The following is a 19,290-nucleotide window of genomic DNA, read 5'->3' as shown; positions in this document are numbered from 1 at the left end:
TAGTGACTAGATTATGTTTGAATTCTTACAATCTTGACAGATAAGAGGGTGAACAACGAAAAAGCCCAATGCAGCTTCTGTTTAAGAGACTATAAGACTTTTACTTTAAGCAAGTACAACCAGAAACATTCAAACGTCGAGACCTTAATTATCCAGCTCATAAATTTTACAGATTTCATCAAGCAAAATTAATGATCGCTGACTAGCTACTATGGGTTGGGCCTGTTTTTTTGGTTTTTTTGTCTTTGTCAGACTGAAATCAAGGACTCATTGTTTAAAAAAAGAAAAAAAAGTATTGCCTAATACTAAAAATTTACAACAATTGAAATGTGCAAACGTAGCATGTGAAAAGAGAAAGACTAGCAGCAATTAATGAAACTAGCAGTTAGAAAAAGGACACTTATGGATTTTTCTGGTTATGTCCTCTTGGAACGATCCAGCTCTAATCTGTAATTACAACATTTCTTGCTGTCTAGGAAAAGTTCACCTCCTTTATTAACTTCCTCTTTGTTCCACAAGGCAGACGGTGCCTTTGTTATGGGCCTTTTGCTACATGGCTCTGCAGTTTTTAGATACAGTATGTTCTGCATCCGATTTCATTGTCCTCACTCTCTGTCATACTTTTCTATTGAACAGCTAAACTGTAATGAAACGCTGTGAATCCAAGTCGACTGAAGGTATCAATAGCGATCAATGCAGTTCTGTCTAGCCGCTGCGAGGCAGCAGAAATGTCATTGAGCTGTTTTCATTACAACAGAGCCCCAGTCACATAATCTCATAGCATTCTGTCTGGGTAAAATTGACTGGAAGAGCAAGGTCACTGCATGTGATCCACACGCATGCATAGACTCATATTCCGAATAACCACCCACCTATAACCCTAATTCTCCCTCACACTGTCTCCCTTCCTAATCTTTGTCACTTCATTGTTAGCTGAGCCGATGCTCTTCCCTCTGCACCGATTGAGTGCAATGATGATGACTAACTGCCCAGCTAATGCAATACCTTCATACCTTGTGCTTTCTGCGTGGGGAGGATCAGACATCAGCTGGTGGGTCAGCTGTGGTCATTGCGTTTGTGTTCTCTAATGTACCAGATTGGCCCATTAAGCTTCAGTGGGTTAATGCTTTGGTTGAAATATAGGAGCATTAATAAAGAGGGTCGACATTTTAGTTAGCATTCAGACACGGTTCAGCAACACAGAGCCGACTGAACAGAGGAAGAGAAAGGCAAGTACAGAAGTCTTTAGTGAGTGATTAGCTGTGGTGATACAGTTGCTTCTTAATGCAAAGAGTCTTTAGAGCTTCTTTGGGGAGTTATTAAATAAAAGTAGATGATGTATGGTTAAAAGCTAAAAGGTTGACTCACCAAATTACAAAAGCATTTAAGGTTTTATGCCAATACAGTTGACATTAACTATACATAAAGTATGTTAACCGTTGTATTATGAGGCTAAGATAAGATATTAAGTGCGAAGATATCAGCTCATGGCAGCAAGCTCACCAAAGCTAAAGACTGTATGGGAGTACCACACAGACACAGAAACCTGCTAATTAGTGCTTCTTAACGTTAAATACTATAATAGTGTGCACCAAAGCAGCCTTGGACAGTCTATTACTACAATTAACCACACAGAAAGTCATATTATCTCTTTGATAATTGCACACAAAAAAACTTTCACAACAAGGTTGAGACGTTTAGTTCAGTGACTAATCATCAGAGGTGAGGCCTAGCAGACAGCTGCTGGCCACAGCTGCCTGTGTCGGTGTCAACCTGTTAATTAAAACAGCCAAATCCCTAACTTTAAGCCTTATTACATTTGAGTATATGAGTGAATTAAAAAAATAACAGCTCTTCCACCCCTTCTCACGAAGGGATGCATTAGCTTTAAAGGCTAATCTATTTAAAAGTAATGCTTTGGCTTGGTAGGCTTTGAAATGTTTGTTTATGCTATAAATCTGGACATTTCCACACGAGTATCTAAGGGGACTGACTCTCTCCTGGAGTCTTTTTCAAGCGGTCATTCAGGGAACGACAGTTTTTGGCGCTTCGGGTGGTTTATGTTTTTTTAGCCATGGAGATGTGGCATTTGTGAGTGTGTTTTGCCGCAGCGACTTTGTAGCAAAAAATCGATGTTTAGGAAAACATCTCTGTGGAAAAGTATAGTGCATGGCATATAATTATAACATTTAAATTCATTAGAATTGGACAGGATTTGGAGCTAAGTGCTGGTTTGCATCATTGGTACTGATACATACAGATTAACTGAACCAGGCATCGATGTAAAAGCAACAGAAATCGGACAAATGCAACACTTCAAACACACGTGGTGTTAGTGAATCAGAAAACAGCTTTTTTTTCTTCTCAGGCTTCCAAGAGAGTTGGTTAGTTGTGACTGTGGGAACCAACATGTGCCTGAACGTTTAAGACTGTTTAAGGGGCTAAGCTTCAGCTGAGAACTTTAAAAAGCTCTGTGTACAGCTACTATGTGTCCGTGTTATATTTCTGTTATTCAAGTCTTGGAAACTCGGGAAAAAGCGGGAAGCTACTGAACATGACCATCTTATCCTTAATCTTCTTAGTGGAGAAGAAAGCACCATGTTTTTATTTACCATGAGGATCAAACCAAGTTTATCATTTCTCAGTATCACCAAGCTCTGAATCTTGGAGTGGGTGGTCACAGGGTGAAGCATTAAAAGTGTAAATCAAATTTTGTCTCACCTGCAGTGTTTTAATCCTGGGGTATGAGTGGGTAAGGCTTTATGGAAGTGTTGGGGTACGTAAACACTCAGTGGCACACACACATGCAGGCAGCCCTAGTTTTCATAAAATTGATGCAGTTCCATTTAAATGGCTTGTAAAGCCTGCTGTACTCCTGTTTACATATCAGCTTTGTTATAAAGCTCTAAAGTTCTGCAGACTTTTTCACAGCAGTCATGTGTGGGAAAGAAAATTTGCTTCAAGTACAAGTTTTCACTTGAAGTTTTATCGCCCAACTTTGATTGCATTACTTGCGTTTCAGTCCTATTTATTTTCACCTTGTGTGAGAATCAGCACATTTGCAGGGCTGCTAATTCCCGTGGTCCCATGAAGATGTCCATTTATCTTTCCCTTCACATTTATAGGTATTTCCATTTTGTTTTTTAATAGCTTTCCTTTTGTGCCCTGATTGTGCAGTTCAAACACATCTCGTTGTTCAGGACTGTTTTTTTTTTTTTTAAAAACAGGCTGCTCAATGCTTTTTAGTGACTGCGAAATTATAGCCCATGTGAGGTTTTTTTTTTGCAATAAAAGCAAAAAGAAAGAAGCTATGAGTCATTACAGAATATTACAAGGCGTATGCATATGGACATAGACACGCATACGCATATGCTGAGACTGTGTGAGGGAACTGAAGCCTCTCGTTAAACCTATTATCATTGTCTTTTGTGAGTCATGGTGCTCCACGTAATATAATGTAATCCCCGGTTGTTGCGAGTAAACAGTGTGCAGGCTGCCATGACTCCTCTTTAGCCAAGCTGGGAGGACTACAGACACATTAAAGACACCCCTGTGGACCACAACAGCCTAACAGTCCCACTCTACTCAGATGAACATTTCCCTTAAGGACATACACAAACAAATGTATAGCATTTGTCTGTGTATGTCCTTGTTTATGAGTTTTAGTGAGAGTTTCATGGTTTATCCATTGTTATCTGTTGTTAGGATGATGTAGGAACAACACAGGGACATCAAATCGTGTGACCTTCATAGCTGGTGCTTGCATGTATGGCAAGTTAGCATTTGTGGAATATCCACACTGGAAGCGATTCTCATTAATGAAGAGATCTGAGGCAACAGAAAGTGAGAAAGCTCCCATGCTCCTCATTTGTGATGAAAACGTGACAAAATGTCAACGCTTGGGAGGAGGAGAAAAGTAGACATATGGACACATTTCGCATTTGACGTCAAGGAAAATAAGACGCTTTGTGAATCGTGTGGAGCAACTCTCTCTGGTAAAAACACGACAAACATTTAAAATGAATCAACTTTAGATTCAGTCTACAATAATCTTATGAAACAAGGACTAAAACTACACTGACACAAAAAGAATTTAGGCTCTTGAACTATTACTAAAACAAAATGAGACTTAAGTAAAGACTGTGGCTAAAATCAAATCAAAATTAGGTGTCAAAGTTTTCACCGTATGGCAGGAACTTGTCAGTCAAAAAAGAAGTTAGCCACAGGGCTAAAGCGCATCAGCATGAACAAGCTGTCTTGACGAAGACTTGATTAAAAAAACATGCATTTTCAAACATGGAGTTGCCCACTCCGAGTAATTGGAGAGAATCTAGGTGTAAGGACGATTCACGTTGCTTTTTGGGAACAGGTTTTATATGCAGGTCTACTAGACCTCCATCTGTTGCTCCTCAGCTCACAGAAAGAAAGAAAAATCCCATGCTCAGCTGGCAAAAAAGGAGTTAAAGTAGAGCTCAAAGAGCGGTTATGACCCATCACGAGAAGCCAAGGTCAAGGTTTGTCTGAGTGGGTTCCAGTGACAGCATTTCTTTCTTTCTGTGTGATTGTGGCCTGACAGTGGAAGGGTGTGCCTCACATGGGTTTGACCCCACTGGGGATGGTGGTTTTCTGACTTGGCACAACACTTGGCTGACAGAACTGCTACTGTGGCGCAAGGGTGCTGTAGTCTAACTACTGCTTTCTGCTTTGTGTGGCGGTTTCAGAAAGAAACATAGAGTTCAGCAGCAATGCTCCAAATGTTTACCCCGAAAAGGTACGCTTGCTGTACTTGAACAAAAACAGGTCCGCATATAGCTCCAGAAGAGGTCCAACGTAAATGTGTGCCATTTATTGGATTACTTTAAGAGGGGCTTTGAAGTATTTCTCTGTTTCTGGCAGGCATGTTTTTGCAGAAGACTCCTGACAAAGGATTTGTAGTGTTACTATAGCCCCTGAGATATACTGTATTAATAAAGCGTTGTATTTAACAAGAGTTCCTAGGTGTAGGCTTGAAAGGCTTTTAAAGGTTATAAACTGTGGTGTAAACAATGTCTTCACAGGCCAAGCCGAGGGCCATGTCTCTGTGGAGAGCAACAGCCCGACTTGTTTTACAGCCACAAACTGAGCTCAGCTTTTATTATCCCCGAACAGCAAACACATCGTTAGAAGGAGGGCAGTGAAAGCAAGAAAATAAACAAATGGTCTTATAGAATTCATAAATGCAACAGGCCGCAAGAAGTGTCAGAGATGCTTTAATTGGCCTTTTGGGGATGTGTCTTTTAAATTTAAAGCCCACTGAGGTCTTTGGAGCTTAACGTCTGTATTAATGTCCAAGGTCAGGTATTCATGAGCCATGTTTTACTTAAATGGGTGGCAATCTGCCTGGGGAACGAATGAGGCGCCATCCATATTTTTGGGATTAGTGCATTTTTACGTTCCCCAACTTCTCTAAGATGTCATCACCATGCATATTTGTTTTCATTTTATATTCCTCTGAGTGGACTGAAGAGATCTGGTCATCCTGGTAAAAGCGCATCTGTCCTAAATACACATTGGATTTAAATATTTTAGTGCACACTTATTTGTGGCTTTTTACCGTGGTTTGTTTTCCATGATTCACTCACTGCCCTGGGGCCATAACACAGCAATGGGGGTTCAAGTTGTAGGACTTCTAGCTGGAAATCGTGCTTGGGTTTGTTTGTTTTTTGGCTCTAAAAAAAACGCAAAAAACAACATGCAGGAACCTCGGGGCGCTGAGGCGTGCATGAAGCTCTTAAGCACCCTCGCCTTTTTTTGCTTTGGATTTTCTCCAACCGCACAGGTGTCGGTTCTTCGAGTGCGCGGACCAGTCGTTTCCTCTTAACAACTTGAACAAATAGTTGCTATTCTCGCCGCAGAGCTATTACCGCAGGGCGGCATTTTAGAGTGAATTGGCTCTTCGTTTATGCAAGCGCCCGCCGCCACACTCTATTTACACCACTCACAGAGAAACCATTCATGTTTCAGAATTGGTTCCACATGTTGCCATTGTTGTCAGCCTGGCAGTGCTGTTGAGCGGCAACTTTAAGCACTGGCAGACTGGAGAGTGGCGTGGCCTCTGATGCTCAGTGTAAATATTTATATATCCTGTCATTTTGTCTTTGTGTCAACTGCCGTGTGTCATAGAAGGGAATAACAAATGGTATGTGAGTGATGGGTTCTATTTTGAGGAGGTGGGAGACAGGGGTTAAGAGGATAAGTTGGGACTGAGAAAAGGGGGGAAGGGGGTTTATATGTGTGTGTTCGCTGGTTTCATGTTGGCCCAGAGCCCTGGCTGCGCTCTGAATTTACACCCCTGATCCGTTTGTGTGTGAGCCGTCCCGCGTGTGTGTCTGCACGCCGTCGTCTTATGAGCAGCCAATCCCCTGATTCAGTCAGCTGCTGTACAAGCCTTGATGTGATTACATTATCACATGCATTTAAAGAGCAGCTCATGTGAACCCATGCAACATGCAAATCAGCGCTGAAATTTAGTAAAGGAGATAGGAAATTGGATTTGTCTTATTAGTTGGGGGGGTCATCCTACTGGTCCCTCATCTGCTAGGTTAACGATAAGGTTAATTTGTTGGCTGTGTGTTGGATCATGTAATTCTGCCTCTAAAATTACCTTCTACAATCTATCCAAAAAAGAAAAAAACACATATATATCAAGTTAGATGAGAAATGGAAATATTTTTTTGGTGATGGTAAACCAGCATCCAGGAATGTTGTTTTGTAAAACTCTTTCCAAGTGTGCCACACTTTTGTAGCGGGAAAGCCAAAGGCCAATGTGCCAAACCCCCCCCCCATGAATGGGATGTTGGGAAGCTCCGCATATATTTAGCTGCACAGCCTTGGGAGGGCCCATCCACGCTGGCTATGAATGTTTATGAATGGTTCCTTGGCCTCTTCACAAAAGGCCATAAATCCTTTGAGTGCTTTTGTGTTCAATTAGAACCTTTTGCCCCTTTTGCACACTCCTAACAAATATCCCCTCTTCTCCCTCTTTCCGTCTCATACATGCAGACACACACACACAGACACACTCTCCATCACCCCGTTACAGAGCCTCCCCTGGTGAGTCAGGGAGATTTATGAGAAGAAGCTGGGTTCGTCAAGCGCCGTCTTCCCCCCGGGGGGTGTCACAACTGCATTTGTATGCCAGGGATCCTCTCGATGGCGTACTATAAAAAAACCCCCAACAAAAGCCCATTGGAGTCAGAGGATTCGCAGATCCAAAACTTGCTCTCTCCCTCTAGAATAAGCGGAGCAGCAGCCATTAAGCAAAAGGAAATCTTTGGGGTGAAGTTGGTTGCGATCTTCCAGATATTTATTTCAGCAGGGCTAATGAAAATGCATTAATACTGTGTGGAGTAAGACGCGGGGTGTTTTTCTGTCTCGCAGTTCTCTTGTACTTATCACCGGGGACTTGAAAGAGAACAAGGGGAAAAATGTCTTTGCATACAGCGGCGCTGTCTCCACGGATGATATTGTTTTGTTAGGAGAGCCAGGGTTTGGTCCCACTACGTGAGTTGGTGGCAGCAGATGTTCTTTGGAAGCTCCTGTTTCTTTGCTCTGTTTGTCTTCATTTTGAACCACTCACAAATCCCACGTTTGTCACAGAAACTCGAAGTACTTGCTTTTGATGCAGTCAAGGGAGAGCGTGCTTTCATTTGAAACGCTGTCTGACAGGTGTGCCTGAAGAAGCAGATAATGTGTTTCGAGGGGGGATATTCAAGCTGTCCTCTCCCTCTGTTCCAGCCCTGATGGAAAGCTCCCCGGGAAATTAAAAACGTCCCTTTGAAATTTTTAGTCTGGCTCGCAAATGTAGTGATGAATGATTTTAAATCACTGTAGCAACCACTAAAAGAAATTTGCCTTGGCACCCTGCTCGGAGATATTCACGCCCGCAGTAATTCCTAGATATCTGAAGGAAATGTCCCATTTAAGTTATTTTAAATGTGACCAGACTTTTGTGTACAGCAATACTTCAATAATGACTCCAGATCAAGCAAGTGATTTGTCACTATAATGACTGACCGACTACTCTCAGCTAAACCTATCAGGTAACCAGACAGTAGACAGACCATCCTCGCAGCTTGATTCAATTGGTCAAGGGTTAATGGGTTGGGCGCCAACAGGCATGTTGTGGATAAGATGTCAGCGTCTGTCTGGGATCTCGCTCGCTCTATCTTTCTGTCTCTATTTCTATGTAACATGGAGAAGCGGTCAGATCGTCCATAAAAACAAAAGTCCAATTCTCATCTGCCTCGTAGTTTTTGCAGAGCATGAATTTCCTTGTGTCAATCAGCACTAGTTGTTCTGTGATGTACTTGTGCTGAATTTAAATGGTTTCCCAGTGAGTCATAAGACATTCAAATTCCAGGTTTCACTTTGGAAGATTTTAAGAAAAGGAGCTTGTGAAACACTAACATCTAAGTACTTTTATCCATGCTGAAGAACGTTTGAATATCAAGCAAGGACGGTGCAGAGCCTTTGTGTTCTTTACTCAGTCTCATCTTCATTTCTTCAAACCCAGTTTAAATCATGGCAGTGAAGAAGTGGACTGACAGATTCAGTTGGGGGATGGTGATAAACAAATATTGTTGTACCAGCACCAAGTACCAGTTGCTCACTTTTAAGTAATTTTCGTACATATTAATGTCTCATTTAAAGCTTGTCTGGGATTCAGGGACACCTTAAAATTTAGCATATTAGTCATAACTGTGTTTTCATTAGAGGATAATCACTTATTTTTTCAGGGAGCCTGCCATTTCTAGCTGCCTTGTCCCTACATCAGCCCAGAATAGATAAACCAAACATGGTTTCAATGGAGGGCCTTTGGCACGTATACACTAATGTATGGCCACAATAGATTCTTCTATACATACGGGCAACAATGAGACAAACACCAAAACGGAAAATGGTTTTACAGGTGGACACCACTGAAATCTTCCCTCCTCATATTTCTGACTGTTTTTTCACTAGTTTTGCATTTGGCTAGTGTCACTATTAGTAGAATGAGGTAATACCTTATGTATACTCTACAGAATATGAAAACTCCATGAGAGACGGGACAGGTCTGCTCGTTTCTGCAAGGGGGGACAGGATGAGCACTGCTAGAGCTACAAAATGACCTCCAGCAGACTGCTGGTGTGAATGTCTCTGCCCAAACAACCAGAAACAGACTTCTTGAGGGTGGCTTGAGGACCTGACATCCTCTAGTGGGCCCTATGCTTTCCACAGTTGAGAGCAGGTTCACCCTAAGTATATGTAACAGATGTAAAAGGGTTTGGAGAAGCCGTGGAGAACGTTATGCTGCCTGTAACACTGTTTAGCATGCCCGGTTTGGTGGTGGGTCAGTGATAGTCTGGGGAGGTACATCCATGGAGGGATGCACAGATGTCTATATCAGGATGAAGTCTTTGACTCATTGTCAGATCCTACCCTGGTGCAGTGGTCCTGGTGCCTAACAATGCCCAGTGATCTATCCAGGCATTTCATAGGGGAATGAAAGGATTGATACCACTGACTGGTCCCCACACTCGCCTGACTGAAATCCAATTAAAAAAAACCTCTGGGACATTATGTTTCAGTCCATCTTACCTGTACGCTAAACTGTCCAGGATCTCAGTGATGCCCTGGTCCAGATGTGGGAGGAGATCCCCCGGGACACCATCCTTTGTCTCATTAGTAGCATGCCCCAACCCTGTCAGGCATGCATAGAAGCACGTAGGGCCCATACAAAATACTGACTACCATTTTGAATTGCTGCAATGTAATATCTGCAAAATGGACTATCCTCCCACATCATTTTTTCACTTTGATTTTTGGTGTGTCTTTGAAATCAGCCCTCGGTTTATAATTTTCTTTTCCATCAAACAATGTCGAATCCTTTCATTTCGAACACATTACCCAGTTCATATCAGTGTAGATATGTTTCCCCCTCCATTGAGATCTGATCTGCTTTCAAAGTGTTTTTCTAATTTTTCTGAGCAGTGTATTCGAGTGCCTTGAGAAAAGTTGCAGCACCCCTTTGAACTAACATTATTCATCAGCACAGCTGTCATTTACTGCCAGCTCCACTCTGATTGGCTCATTGATATTTTGTCCTCTGTGTTGTTGACAGAAATGGAGCCCTGGATCTTCAGGTTCAAAGCAGAGGGCACGGTGGATTATTCACAGCTGACCTTTGACCCTGGCCAGAACGAACTTATCGTCGGCGCCAGGTAACCCATATCCAACATTGTTACTTTTCTCATTCTCTTTCCTTTGTCCTTTGTCTTTGTTGTCTGTGCTTTTGTTGTCTTTCATTCTTGTTTTTTTTTTTGCAGCGTTTGTTGGTGCGTTGCATGAGTAATGATCAGTTTCTCCATAGATGTCTTCAAAAGAAAAATGGCTTTGGAGATTGTTTCCAAGTCCATTGTCTTTGTCGAGCACAGCCAAGTGTGTGTGTGTTTGCATATATGTGTACTTGTATTGCTTATGTAGTGAGGACATAAATCTGTTTACACAGTGACTTCGTTGGGATTAGCCTCACTGTTAGAGACAAACACTAAGTGCCCAAAACATAAATCCTTACATTTTAAGGGTGAAGGCTTGGTTGAAGGTCAGGGTAAGGTCAGAGATAAGGATTAGTTAGTAGTAGTTGTGGTTAGGCTAAGATCCCAAATGAATGAATGAATGTATAAAGTTATGAATGAACACTGTTGTTTTTTAAAGAAATTTTATATGTGCTTGAAGACTTAGATGTGTAAGTGTTTGCTTCATTGCTGAAGAAGTATGCTATGCACTTCACTTAATAGCTTTAGTAGTTGCAGAAAGAAATAATCATGGCAGCATCAACAGGAGATAACAGGAAAGCTATCAGGAAGGAGTGCAGCAAAGCAAACAGAAACAAAGTGAGCCAAGGGAATTTACTAATGCACCTAGAACCTTAAGATGGAAAGGCTTAATCTGGAAAATGTATGTGGGTGGATAAAGGTCTTACAGGTGAGTAAATCCCCCCTGGAAAACATGGTAAGGAATATAATATAATATAATATAATATAATATAATATAATATAATATAATATAATATAATATAATATAATATGATATAATATAGCAAATAAAAGCCATCTTTTATTTTTAGCTACCATTCAAGATTCAGTCAGTTATATCAACACATGCATACAACACTCAAAAAAATCAAATAAGAGATTTTCTTCACTTCTCTGTGCCAACTCGATGGCTGTTGAGTGTCTAAGTATGAAAGGCAGTGTAGCTAGATAGATGACTGCAGGTTGGGTTAGAAGTATGAGTGATAATGGAAGGAAGGAGGGATCGATGAAAATATCAATACAGTAAAATAGGAGGCCGTGGCCACGCTGAGACCTGGCTGATAGCCACTCTTCAGGAGACTGATCTTTGCCAAAGCACTTATTTGTATGTGCATGTGTATTCAGGTGCTTGTGGAAACAGACTTTAGGATTTTTACTCTGTAATGAGATATCTGCTTTATTTAGAGAAAAAAATTAAAGATTGCTCTGTAAAACTGTTTGCTAGCATGAAAAAAAAAGCACCTGATAGGTTATCTTCCTACACGTTTGCAAAATCTGTGTCTGTTCAAGAGCTTTTAAGCAAATCAAGTAATTAAAAAAACAAATGCAGTCCAGATCATCTTTGAATAAAATATTTTTTCTCAGAAATAAACTTAACAAATATCCATATCTATGTAATGCAGCAACTCAGCATACCTGCTTTCTAAAACCATAGACTGTATATAAAAAATGGATACATGCACCATGATATCACTTTATGTTTTGTGGGTTTACATTTCAGAACCTCAGTTTGGACAACGTCATCTTGTTTTTTGTTTTGTTTTCTGTTTGTTGAATTTACTTTCCATTGCCAGGCTTTGTTGATGAGTATTTAGATCATGCTAGCTAGCTAAGTGAGCAAGCTACATAAATATGGGAGTATTTGACATGTGCAGATACCTGCTTATTAATGCTAATGAATGAATAAATTAGGACAAATATCTGTGCAGCAAATAGCATTTCTTTGTCATGTAGCTGCATTAAAAATTGTCCAAAAAGCACCAACACCACAAACATGGCTGAGGTCCATTTCAGTGAGTCTGCACCTTCTGATCAAAGATGGTAAACTTTTAAGTCTTGCACAATAAGTTTTATAATTCTACGACTGTCATGAGGAGAAAATAGCTATAGAGTCCAAAGTTATTACATATTTATATCTATTTGTAAAGCTGGGCATTTTAACTTGATAGCCTATAGGCACTGACCTACTTTTGTAGCCAGTCACACAAGACCTTTCAAGTAGATTTCAGCTTGTCCGAAAAAAGTCATTTTAGGGCCCGAGGTATACATCCACACTAGGGCTGCCACAAACGATTATTTTGATAGTCGACTAGTCACTGATTATTTTTGCGATTAGTCGACTAATCAGATCATGCATCCATTGGACATAAAACGTACAGCTTATTGCACCAGCATGCATCTGCTCTTATATAACTATCATTAGCTTACAGCTTTAAGTGTTTAAGGTATGTGCTAACTAAAAATAAAGACAAGATGATAGTTTATTAAAGTTTAATGAAATCTGCAGATTGTTTCGGTGGAGTTTAATAAACTCAGTCTCGTCTGCTCCTTGCTATCTAAAATATAACGGGACACCGGAGTATATTTTCGAGCATCTCACACTTCTGATAATCAGCTGTCTGCTTGACGTTTATTCAGCTGTGTAAAAACTATAACTTTAATCTCAGCCAAACCGATTTACTCAGAAACAAATAAAATACTGAAAAAAGCCAAACAATAACATTTTTAAGTTATCTAAGTTATCACGATTTGCCGGGAGTCCGGTGTCCTCTAGTGAGCCTTGCCCCCGGCTAGCTATCGAGCTAGTGGGTAACAGACGTCTCCGAAAACGTCGGAGCGCTTTTGAAAATATGTGGTGTCTTGAATAACTGAGCAGATATTTGAGGTTTACACAGCTACATTCTCGCCTGAAAATATGTTAAACGTTTATTTTGTGACCCAGAAAGAATAATAAGAGTAATATTAAAACTAACTAGCTGCCGCCATTGTTGGAAACTGCGCTGGGCCGCGCTATGAATTCTGGGACACAGCTTTTTCTTCTTCTTCTTCGCGGTTTAACAGCAGCTGGCATCCTTGTACATGCAGTGCTGCCATCTTCTGTTTCAGTCCGTTATTACACTCTTAAATCCTACTACTTATTCCTGCGTCTTTTGTGATCTTACAAAGCTTCAAACGACGCGTCAACTATTAACCCTTGTGTGGTGTTCGTATTTTTGTTACTCAGCCAGTGTTCATGGGTCTGGTGGACCCGCTAGAGTTTTGGCTTTCCAAATTAACACTATCAAACAATTTTATGTTAAATTACTCAACAGATGTTTACTTCATCCCAATTACAAGACATATGAACAGCAAACATGGTTAATTTTTTCCCTTTACCTTTGTTAGATCACATTTATGAATTAATGTGCTTCTCGTTTTTCTTTTATATAAAATGTTATAAATAAATCAGTTATAATCAAGTGGAGTGAGTGGAAAGACACAACACATTTACACGTGAAAAAATAATTAATTGTTTAATTTTTCTTTTGAAAAAAACTGAACACGGGTCTCACAGACCCGAACACCATACAAGGGTTAAATCAGCCGTTGACGATTTTGATCGTCGATGTAATCGTGACTAGTCGACTAATCGTGGCAGCCCTAATCCACACCTCACTTGCAGCTGGTCTGTCTGTACTTAAAGGCACAAAGTGAAATTTCTTCTTCTAATTGTTCAGCCTAAGAGTGTGTGTATATACATTTCTATATATATACAAAGTCAGTTACAAGCTGATTTAAGTTGGGAAAGAAAGTCTAAAAAAAAAAAAAACGAGACTGGCAGATTATAATCTTCGGCAGATTATTCGAAACCGTGGGCACATTTCATATGCACATATAACATTCCTCTTTAAAAATTTGCCTTTTGGTGGCACAGACCTGCAAAAACATGGATATTACAGAAATCTCAAAGGGGGGAAAAATCACAGTAAATAATGCTTTTAGTCCTAATTGTCAAGTTTCATGTGATCTCATTCTGGTAATGGTGGATAATGGCTGTAGTAGACAGCCTGAGACATTTTTAGTCAAATTATAGAATATTCCTCTTGAGACAGCATTCATTACAACTATGATGTTTCTTGAAAAGTTAGAAATGCCAGTGAATCAGTGTTGTTTGTGTCTTGCAGATTTGAAAAGCTCCAGGCAAGGCAGGACATACTTATTAGAGTGCGATTTCACAGTCAGGCTTTGATTGTCCTTCAGTTGCCTCCCCCCCCCCCCCCCCCCCCCCCCCCTCTCTCTCTTACTGTTTTCATACATGTGAAACCCTGGGAATAGGAGCATAAAACCTTTTAGCTATGCTTTATCTACTCTTTTTTTGGTGTCCTAATTATGGGTTGGAGAAACCTAGAGGTCCATCATTTGCTGCAGTCGTTGAATTCAGCCATCCGTTGAATACAGTTCATTTCAATACCCTGACTACGCTCTTACAATTCCTTGTGCCACCTATGAAAAGATTCATTTTAACTCCAACTGCGGGAACTTCAGAAGCTTCAGATGTGGCATTTTTAAAGGGGAACTTCACCAATTTTACACAACAAAGTCTATTTACAATTCCCGTATTATACTGCAGCATATGTGGAACTGAACTCGACAAAGGTCAGTGTGATGAGAGCAAGTTTCCCAAAAAATAAGAGTAAAAATGAGGGAGTGGCGCTGGAGAGGACTGAGGCTGTCTGAAGTCTGTAGCCTGCTTCTCATCCTCGCTTGAGCCTCGTGGATTGAAGCTACATAACTAGTTGCAGTAAAACAGGCATATAAAAAAGAAAGCACATCCTCTTTTAAATTAGAGGTTTTATATATCAGGAATAACAATAAAATAATAAAAATAAATTGTATGGTTCTTACCGAATTCTAAAATCAGATGAACAACAACACATGGCATATATAACACACTGTATTTTCTTTTCTCAACATAAACGAAGCCAAAATATCAAGTAATCTTTTACTACTTTAATAAAACTGAAGACTGTAGGAAGGGTAAGCCGTAGGTGCTGCTAATCAGATGGACTTGATTAATTAATCACCAATCTCTAGCAGTTTTTACAATTTGCTTGAGTCAGGCTTGTGTTAACAAAGGAAGAACGATAACAGCAATAATCTTATAGAAGAAACCGTTTCTGCCCATCAATCTGAGAAGGGTTATAAAGCCATTTCCAATTTGAGGTCCACCACTCTACAGTGAGAAAGATTATTCACAAGTTAAAAATGTTCAACACAGTTCAGAGAAACTGCAAAAATCCCAAGAGGTATATTTTAGACTCTACAGGCCTCAGTTAGCATGTAAAATGTTAATGTTCATGACACTACAATTAGGAAAAGGCTGAACAAGAAGGGCTTGTTTGGACGGTTTGCCAGGAAAAACCCTCTTACCTCTAAAAATGGCATGGAAGCTAAGGTTTGCAAAGTTGCATTTGAACAAACCATAAGACTTCTGGAACAATGAACAGATGAGACCAAAGTGGAGCTGTTTGGCCAAAAGCAAACACAGCAAACCAGCACAAATACTTCATACCAACTGAGGGAAGTATGAGGATTTGAGCTTGTTTTGCAGCCACAGGACCTGGGCACCTTTAGGTCATTAAGTCAACCGTGAACTCCTCTGTACACCAAAGTATTCTACAGTCCAACAGATAAAGCTTGGCCAAGATTAGGTCATGCAACAGGACAATGATCTCAAGCAAATCTACAGAATTCCTGAAAGAGAAAACAATTAAGGTGCAGCGATGGTCCAGTTAAAGTAAAATCTTAGAATTGAAATGGAAACGCCTTTTAATAACAGTGCAGTTTTGACCTGTTGTCCGATCCTCACACCTTTGTTTCTTGCTTTCAGTGCATTAAAGGGCTCCATTAACTCACACCTTCCCTTCTTTTCACAGAAATCACCTCTTCAGACTCAATCTTGAAGACCTGACACTGATCCAGGTGAGTGCTAATTCTGTCTCCCGCTGCCGTCTCACTCACCCAGTTTTCTAGGCGAATGCGTATTAACTCTGTCTGCTCGTATGACTCCCCCTTCAACAAACACTGCGCTAATTTTAGCACGCTGCGTGTCTGTGCTCGCAACTTAAAGCGGTTACAGCAAAATGGTTTAGCGTTTCACGTGTCACAACAACTTCACAACCCGGTGGAGCTCCAGTGGGCTCGGTTGACGGCGCCGTGGGTTGATACTCGCAGTGAATGAAAGAGTGTTGATAGGAAGCGTTGTCTGTGTTAATGTCCTCCTTGCTGAAATCCAATTTGAAGGTGTTTGTGAAATTTGAAGCTGTACTTTGCCACATGTCTAAACTTTTAAAAGATCTTCTGCAATTTCTTTAATGTGATGCTACAAATGATTTGAAATGGCAAACAGAAATCAAAGTGTCCTAACATCTTGCGCGCGCGTTGCACGAAATATGTATAAATAGCTGTGCGCGCAAGCTGGCAATTTAATTTTTTCACCCTGTCTTTCCCACATGTTGTCGCTAATTTCTTTTTCCAACATCCTCTCATTTCACTTTCTTTTTTTCCTCTCTTCTATGAGCCCACATATCCCCACCTGTGGAGCAAGCCAATTTTGTGACCCACTGAGTTACCATACAAACACTGACACTTTGAGGGCTTTATTTGCAGGTGGTAACAGCAAGCCTTCTTTGATGCTTAGACAACTCTTTATGTTTGCCATTTACACTCTAGAAAACCAGGGGAGAGGAGAAAGAGAATCAGGGGAGCAAGAACGGCTGGGTGGAACAGGAGTGTTGTTGACATAGATCTGACTAGAAGGGGAAAATGGGGAAAATGGACAGAAGAAATAAGAAGCGAGGCTGAATTTGTTAGGCAGTGTCGAGGAGGGAAATTATTTTACTGCTATTGGTAAATAATTGTCATTGCATTAATAATATAATTTGCAGCATGGATATTGCATTCAGGGGTAGAACAGTGTGTGTCTTTCAGAAAGGCTAAAAGTCACAGGCTGACAGGAAACAGGCTTGCAGAGAGTTTGCACAAGCAGGAAGTTATTTTAAGCAACAGTATGATCATTGCTTTAACAATGTAACAGATAGCTTTAAGAAGGCCTTAAGATGCTTATGCACACAGTTATTATGTTAAGTAGGGGTTCGTGATTAAAACATTTATTTAGTAAAAGTCATATCCATAGTTTCAGTTCGATTATTACATATACGAGAGTGGTTTCTGTCTCTCTGTCTGGTGAGGGGTCAGGAGCTAGTCGCGAGGTGAAACAGGGTGCAATTGTGGTTAGCACACAGACGCACACACACACACACTCAGTTAGAGAATCATTTATAGGTGAAAGTTTAATCATGTTTTGCTGATGTTGCAAAGAGCAGTTTGTCGCAGAACTGCTGCGAGCATCCGGCAGTGACAGGAAGCACCTGTTGTGAAGATAGGAGACAATTGTTCTTTTAAACGGTGTCAAAAGTCGTTGTGGTTTTGATTTGATCTATGTATAAAATGTGTCTGTGACGTATGAAGGGGCGTCAGTAAACAAACCCTGATGCTATAAAATATCTGTTCATGCTTTGATTAAGTCGAGGACTACTGGCTGTCTGCGTACAGAGTGTCTTCCCACGCGTGTATTCATTAAAATCATCGTTTGACTTTACCCGGCCGGATCGGTGTGGTTATTCTTCGATCACCTCTTGTACCCTTCCTCAATACTGAATCTTAACATTTGGGGGCTTCGTCCGGTTATTGAGGAGGGAGAATTGGAGGTTTGGACGGAGAAATCCGGGGTCTTGGGTGGTCTGACGGGCAGACATGAATTCCAGTGGTCTAAGTGAGTGGGCATAAGCCGGCTTATCCAAAAGGTAAGGCACTACCTGTTGAATTATTTCCAAAGTGTGCCAAATTGGACATGATAAAATTTAAGTCTACTCACTGAAGTTACTGGTGGATGTCTGTTTTGATTTTGATGAAAAATCTCATGAGTTGAAGCAGTTAGAGTTCTGCTAAGAAGAAAGAAGAAATGAAAGCAGTAAAGTCTGCTAAAGCAGTTAGAGTCTGCCAGGAAAAGTTTAAATACTGGGTTGAAGTCCCAAAGAAATTGAGTTAGAGTCTCAAGTAGTTAAATACTGGGTTGAAGTCCCAAAGAAATTGAGTTAGAGTCTCAAGTAGTTTGGTAGGGAATTGGTTATTGTGTTGGTTAGAGTCCAAATTTGGTCATAAGAGTGGACCTGAGCGGTCATTTTGTGAGTTGGAGTCTCCATTTGACCACTAGGTTGCACCTGCCTCAGTTATACACTTGTTTTGGGTGTTGATTGTTGTTTCAAAGTATTATAAATTATTCTAGAACGGCAGTTAGAGTCTGCTAGGAAGCGCAGTTCTCGGAGGTAATGCTCCCTCCCGGCCAAGGACGCTTGGCCCTGACCTATCGGCGAATAGGGTTAGTACGGTTGGCAACCGGGGAGAACTTGGGAACCTCCAAAATAGCTAGGAGTTAGAGTCTCCTTACCGTTTGCAACGGTACCTGCGCTTTTTTGGACAGGAGAAGTTGGTCTTCGGGCGTGTAACTTTAACTTAACACTTCGGGGTAAGCCTTGGCTGTGAAATGCCAAAAATAGAGCTTCAGGCAAAGTTTGGGTTGGTTGACGCTTTTAAATTGAGTTAGGGATTTTAGAAATGAGGCCAGAAACAGTTAAAGTCTTGATACTGGTTAATTGGTGGGCGGTTATTTTAAATTTGTCTAAATTGGTTAGGCGCTAAAGCTGACAGATCTGACAGTAGTTGTAAATATAAGACGTCTTTGTAATAAGAGATCTCTGTGTGAAAGGAGTCTGAGGCAATGCTGCTGCTATTTTTAGACGGTGTGTGTGAGTGAAAATGCAAATGAGTAAGCAGTGAACTGTTTAAGCCACCGTTGGTTTTACAAATACTGCTGCAAACATTGTTGAGTGTGTGTTTAAAATGCCATTTATGTTTATTAGAGGACTATAAATAAAGTTTTGAGTTGCCGTAGTGGATGCATAGTAACTGACTGAGTTTGGATGTAGATATATAAATATATTGAGTGCACTGTATATACTTAAGATTAACATATTACTTTCAGTAGTAACTTCTCTCCAGCAATAGTTGCTGGTGTGTTTTATTTTTTCAATTTCTTGTGTGAATGCGGTGACTAGAAGGTTTTGAAGGATGA

General features: G+C 40.6%; 1 protein-coding gene across 3 annotated transcripts in view; it reads left to right on the top strand.

The window, feature by feature from the left end:
* Positions 1–19,290, top strand: part of sema5a (sema domain, seven thrombospondin repeats (type 1 and type 1-like), transmembrane domain (TM) and short cytoplasmic domain, (semaphorin) 5A) — a 167,853-nt gene that overhangs the window by 43,805 nt on the left and 104,758 nt on the right. For all 3 annotated transcript variants that reach the window (XR_191067.4, XM_076888111.1, XM_004546589.5), the window contains exons 3-4: positions 10,145–10,244; positions 16,034–16,079. Coding sequence is in view for 2 of the 3 variants with exons in the window: in XM_076888111.1 (XP_076744226.1) it covers positions 10,145–10,244; positions 16,034–16,079 (146 nt within the window). In the remaining variant the exon portion in view is untranslated. The remainder of the gene's footprint in view (positions 1–10,144; positions 10,245–16,033; positions 16,080–19,290) is intronic.

Source organism: Maylandia zebra, linkage group LG9 (genome assembly GCF_041146795.1).
Source record: "Maylandia zebra isolate NMK-2024a linkage group LG9, Mzebra_GT3a, whole genome shotgun sequence".
Classification (NCBI taxonomy): domain Eukaryota; kingdom Metazoa; phylum Chordata; class Actinopteri; order Cichliformes; family Cichlidae; genus Maylandia; species Maylandia zebra.
Note: the sequence above shows the minus strand (reverse complement) of the source record. Positions and strands in the feature narration are given on the sequence as shown.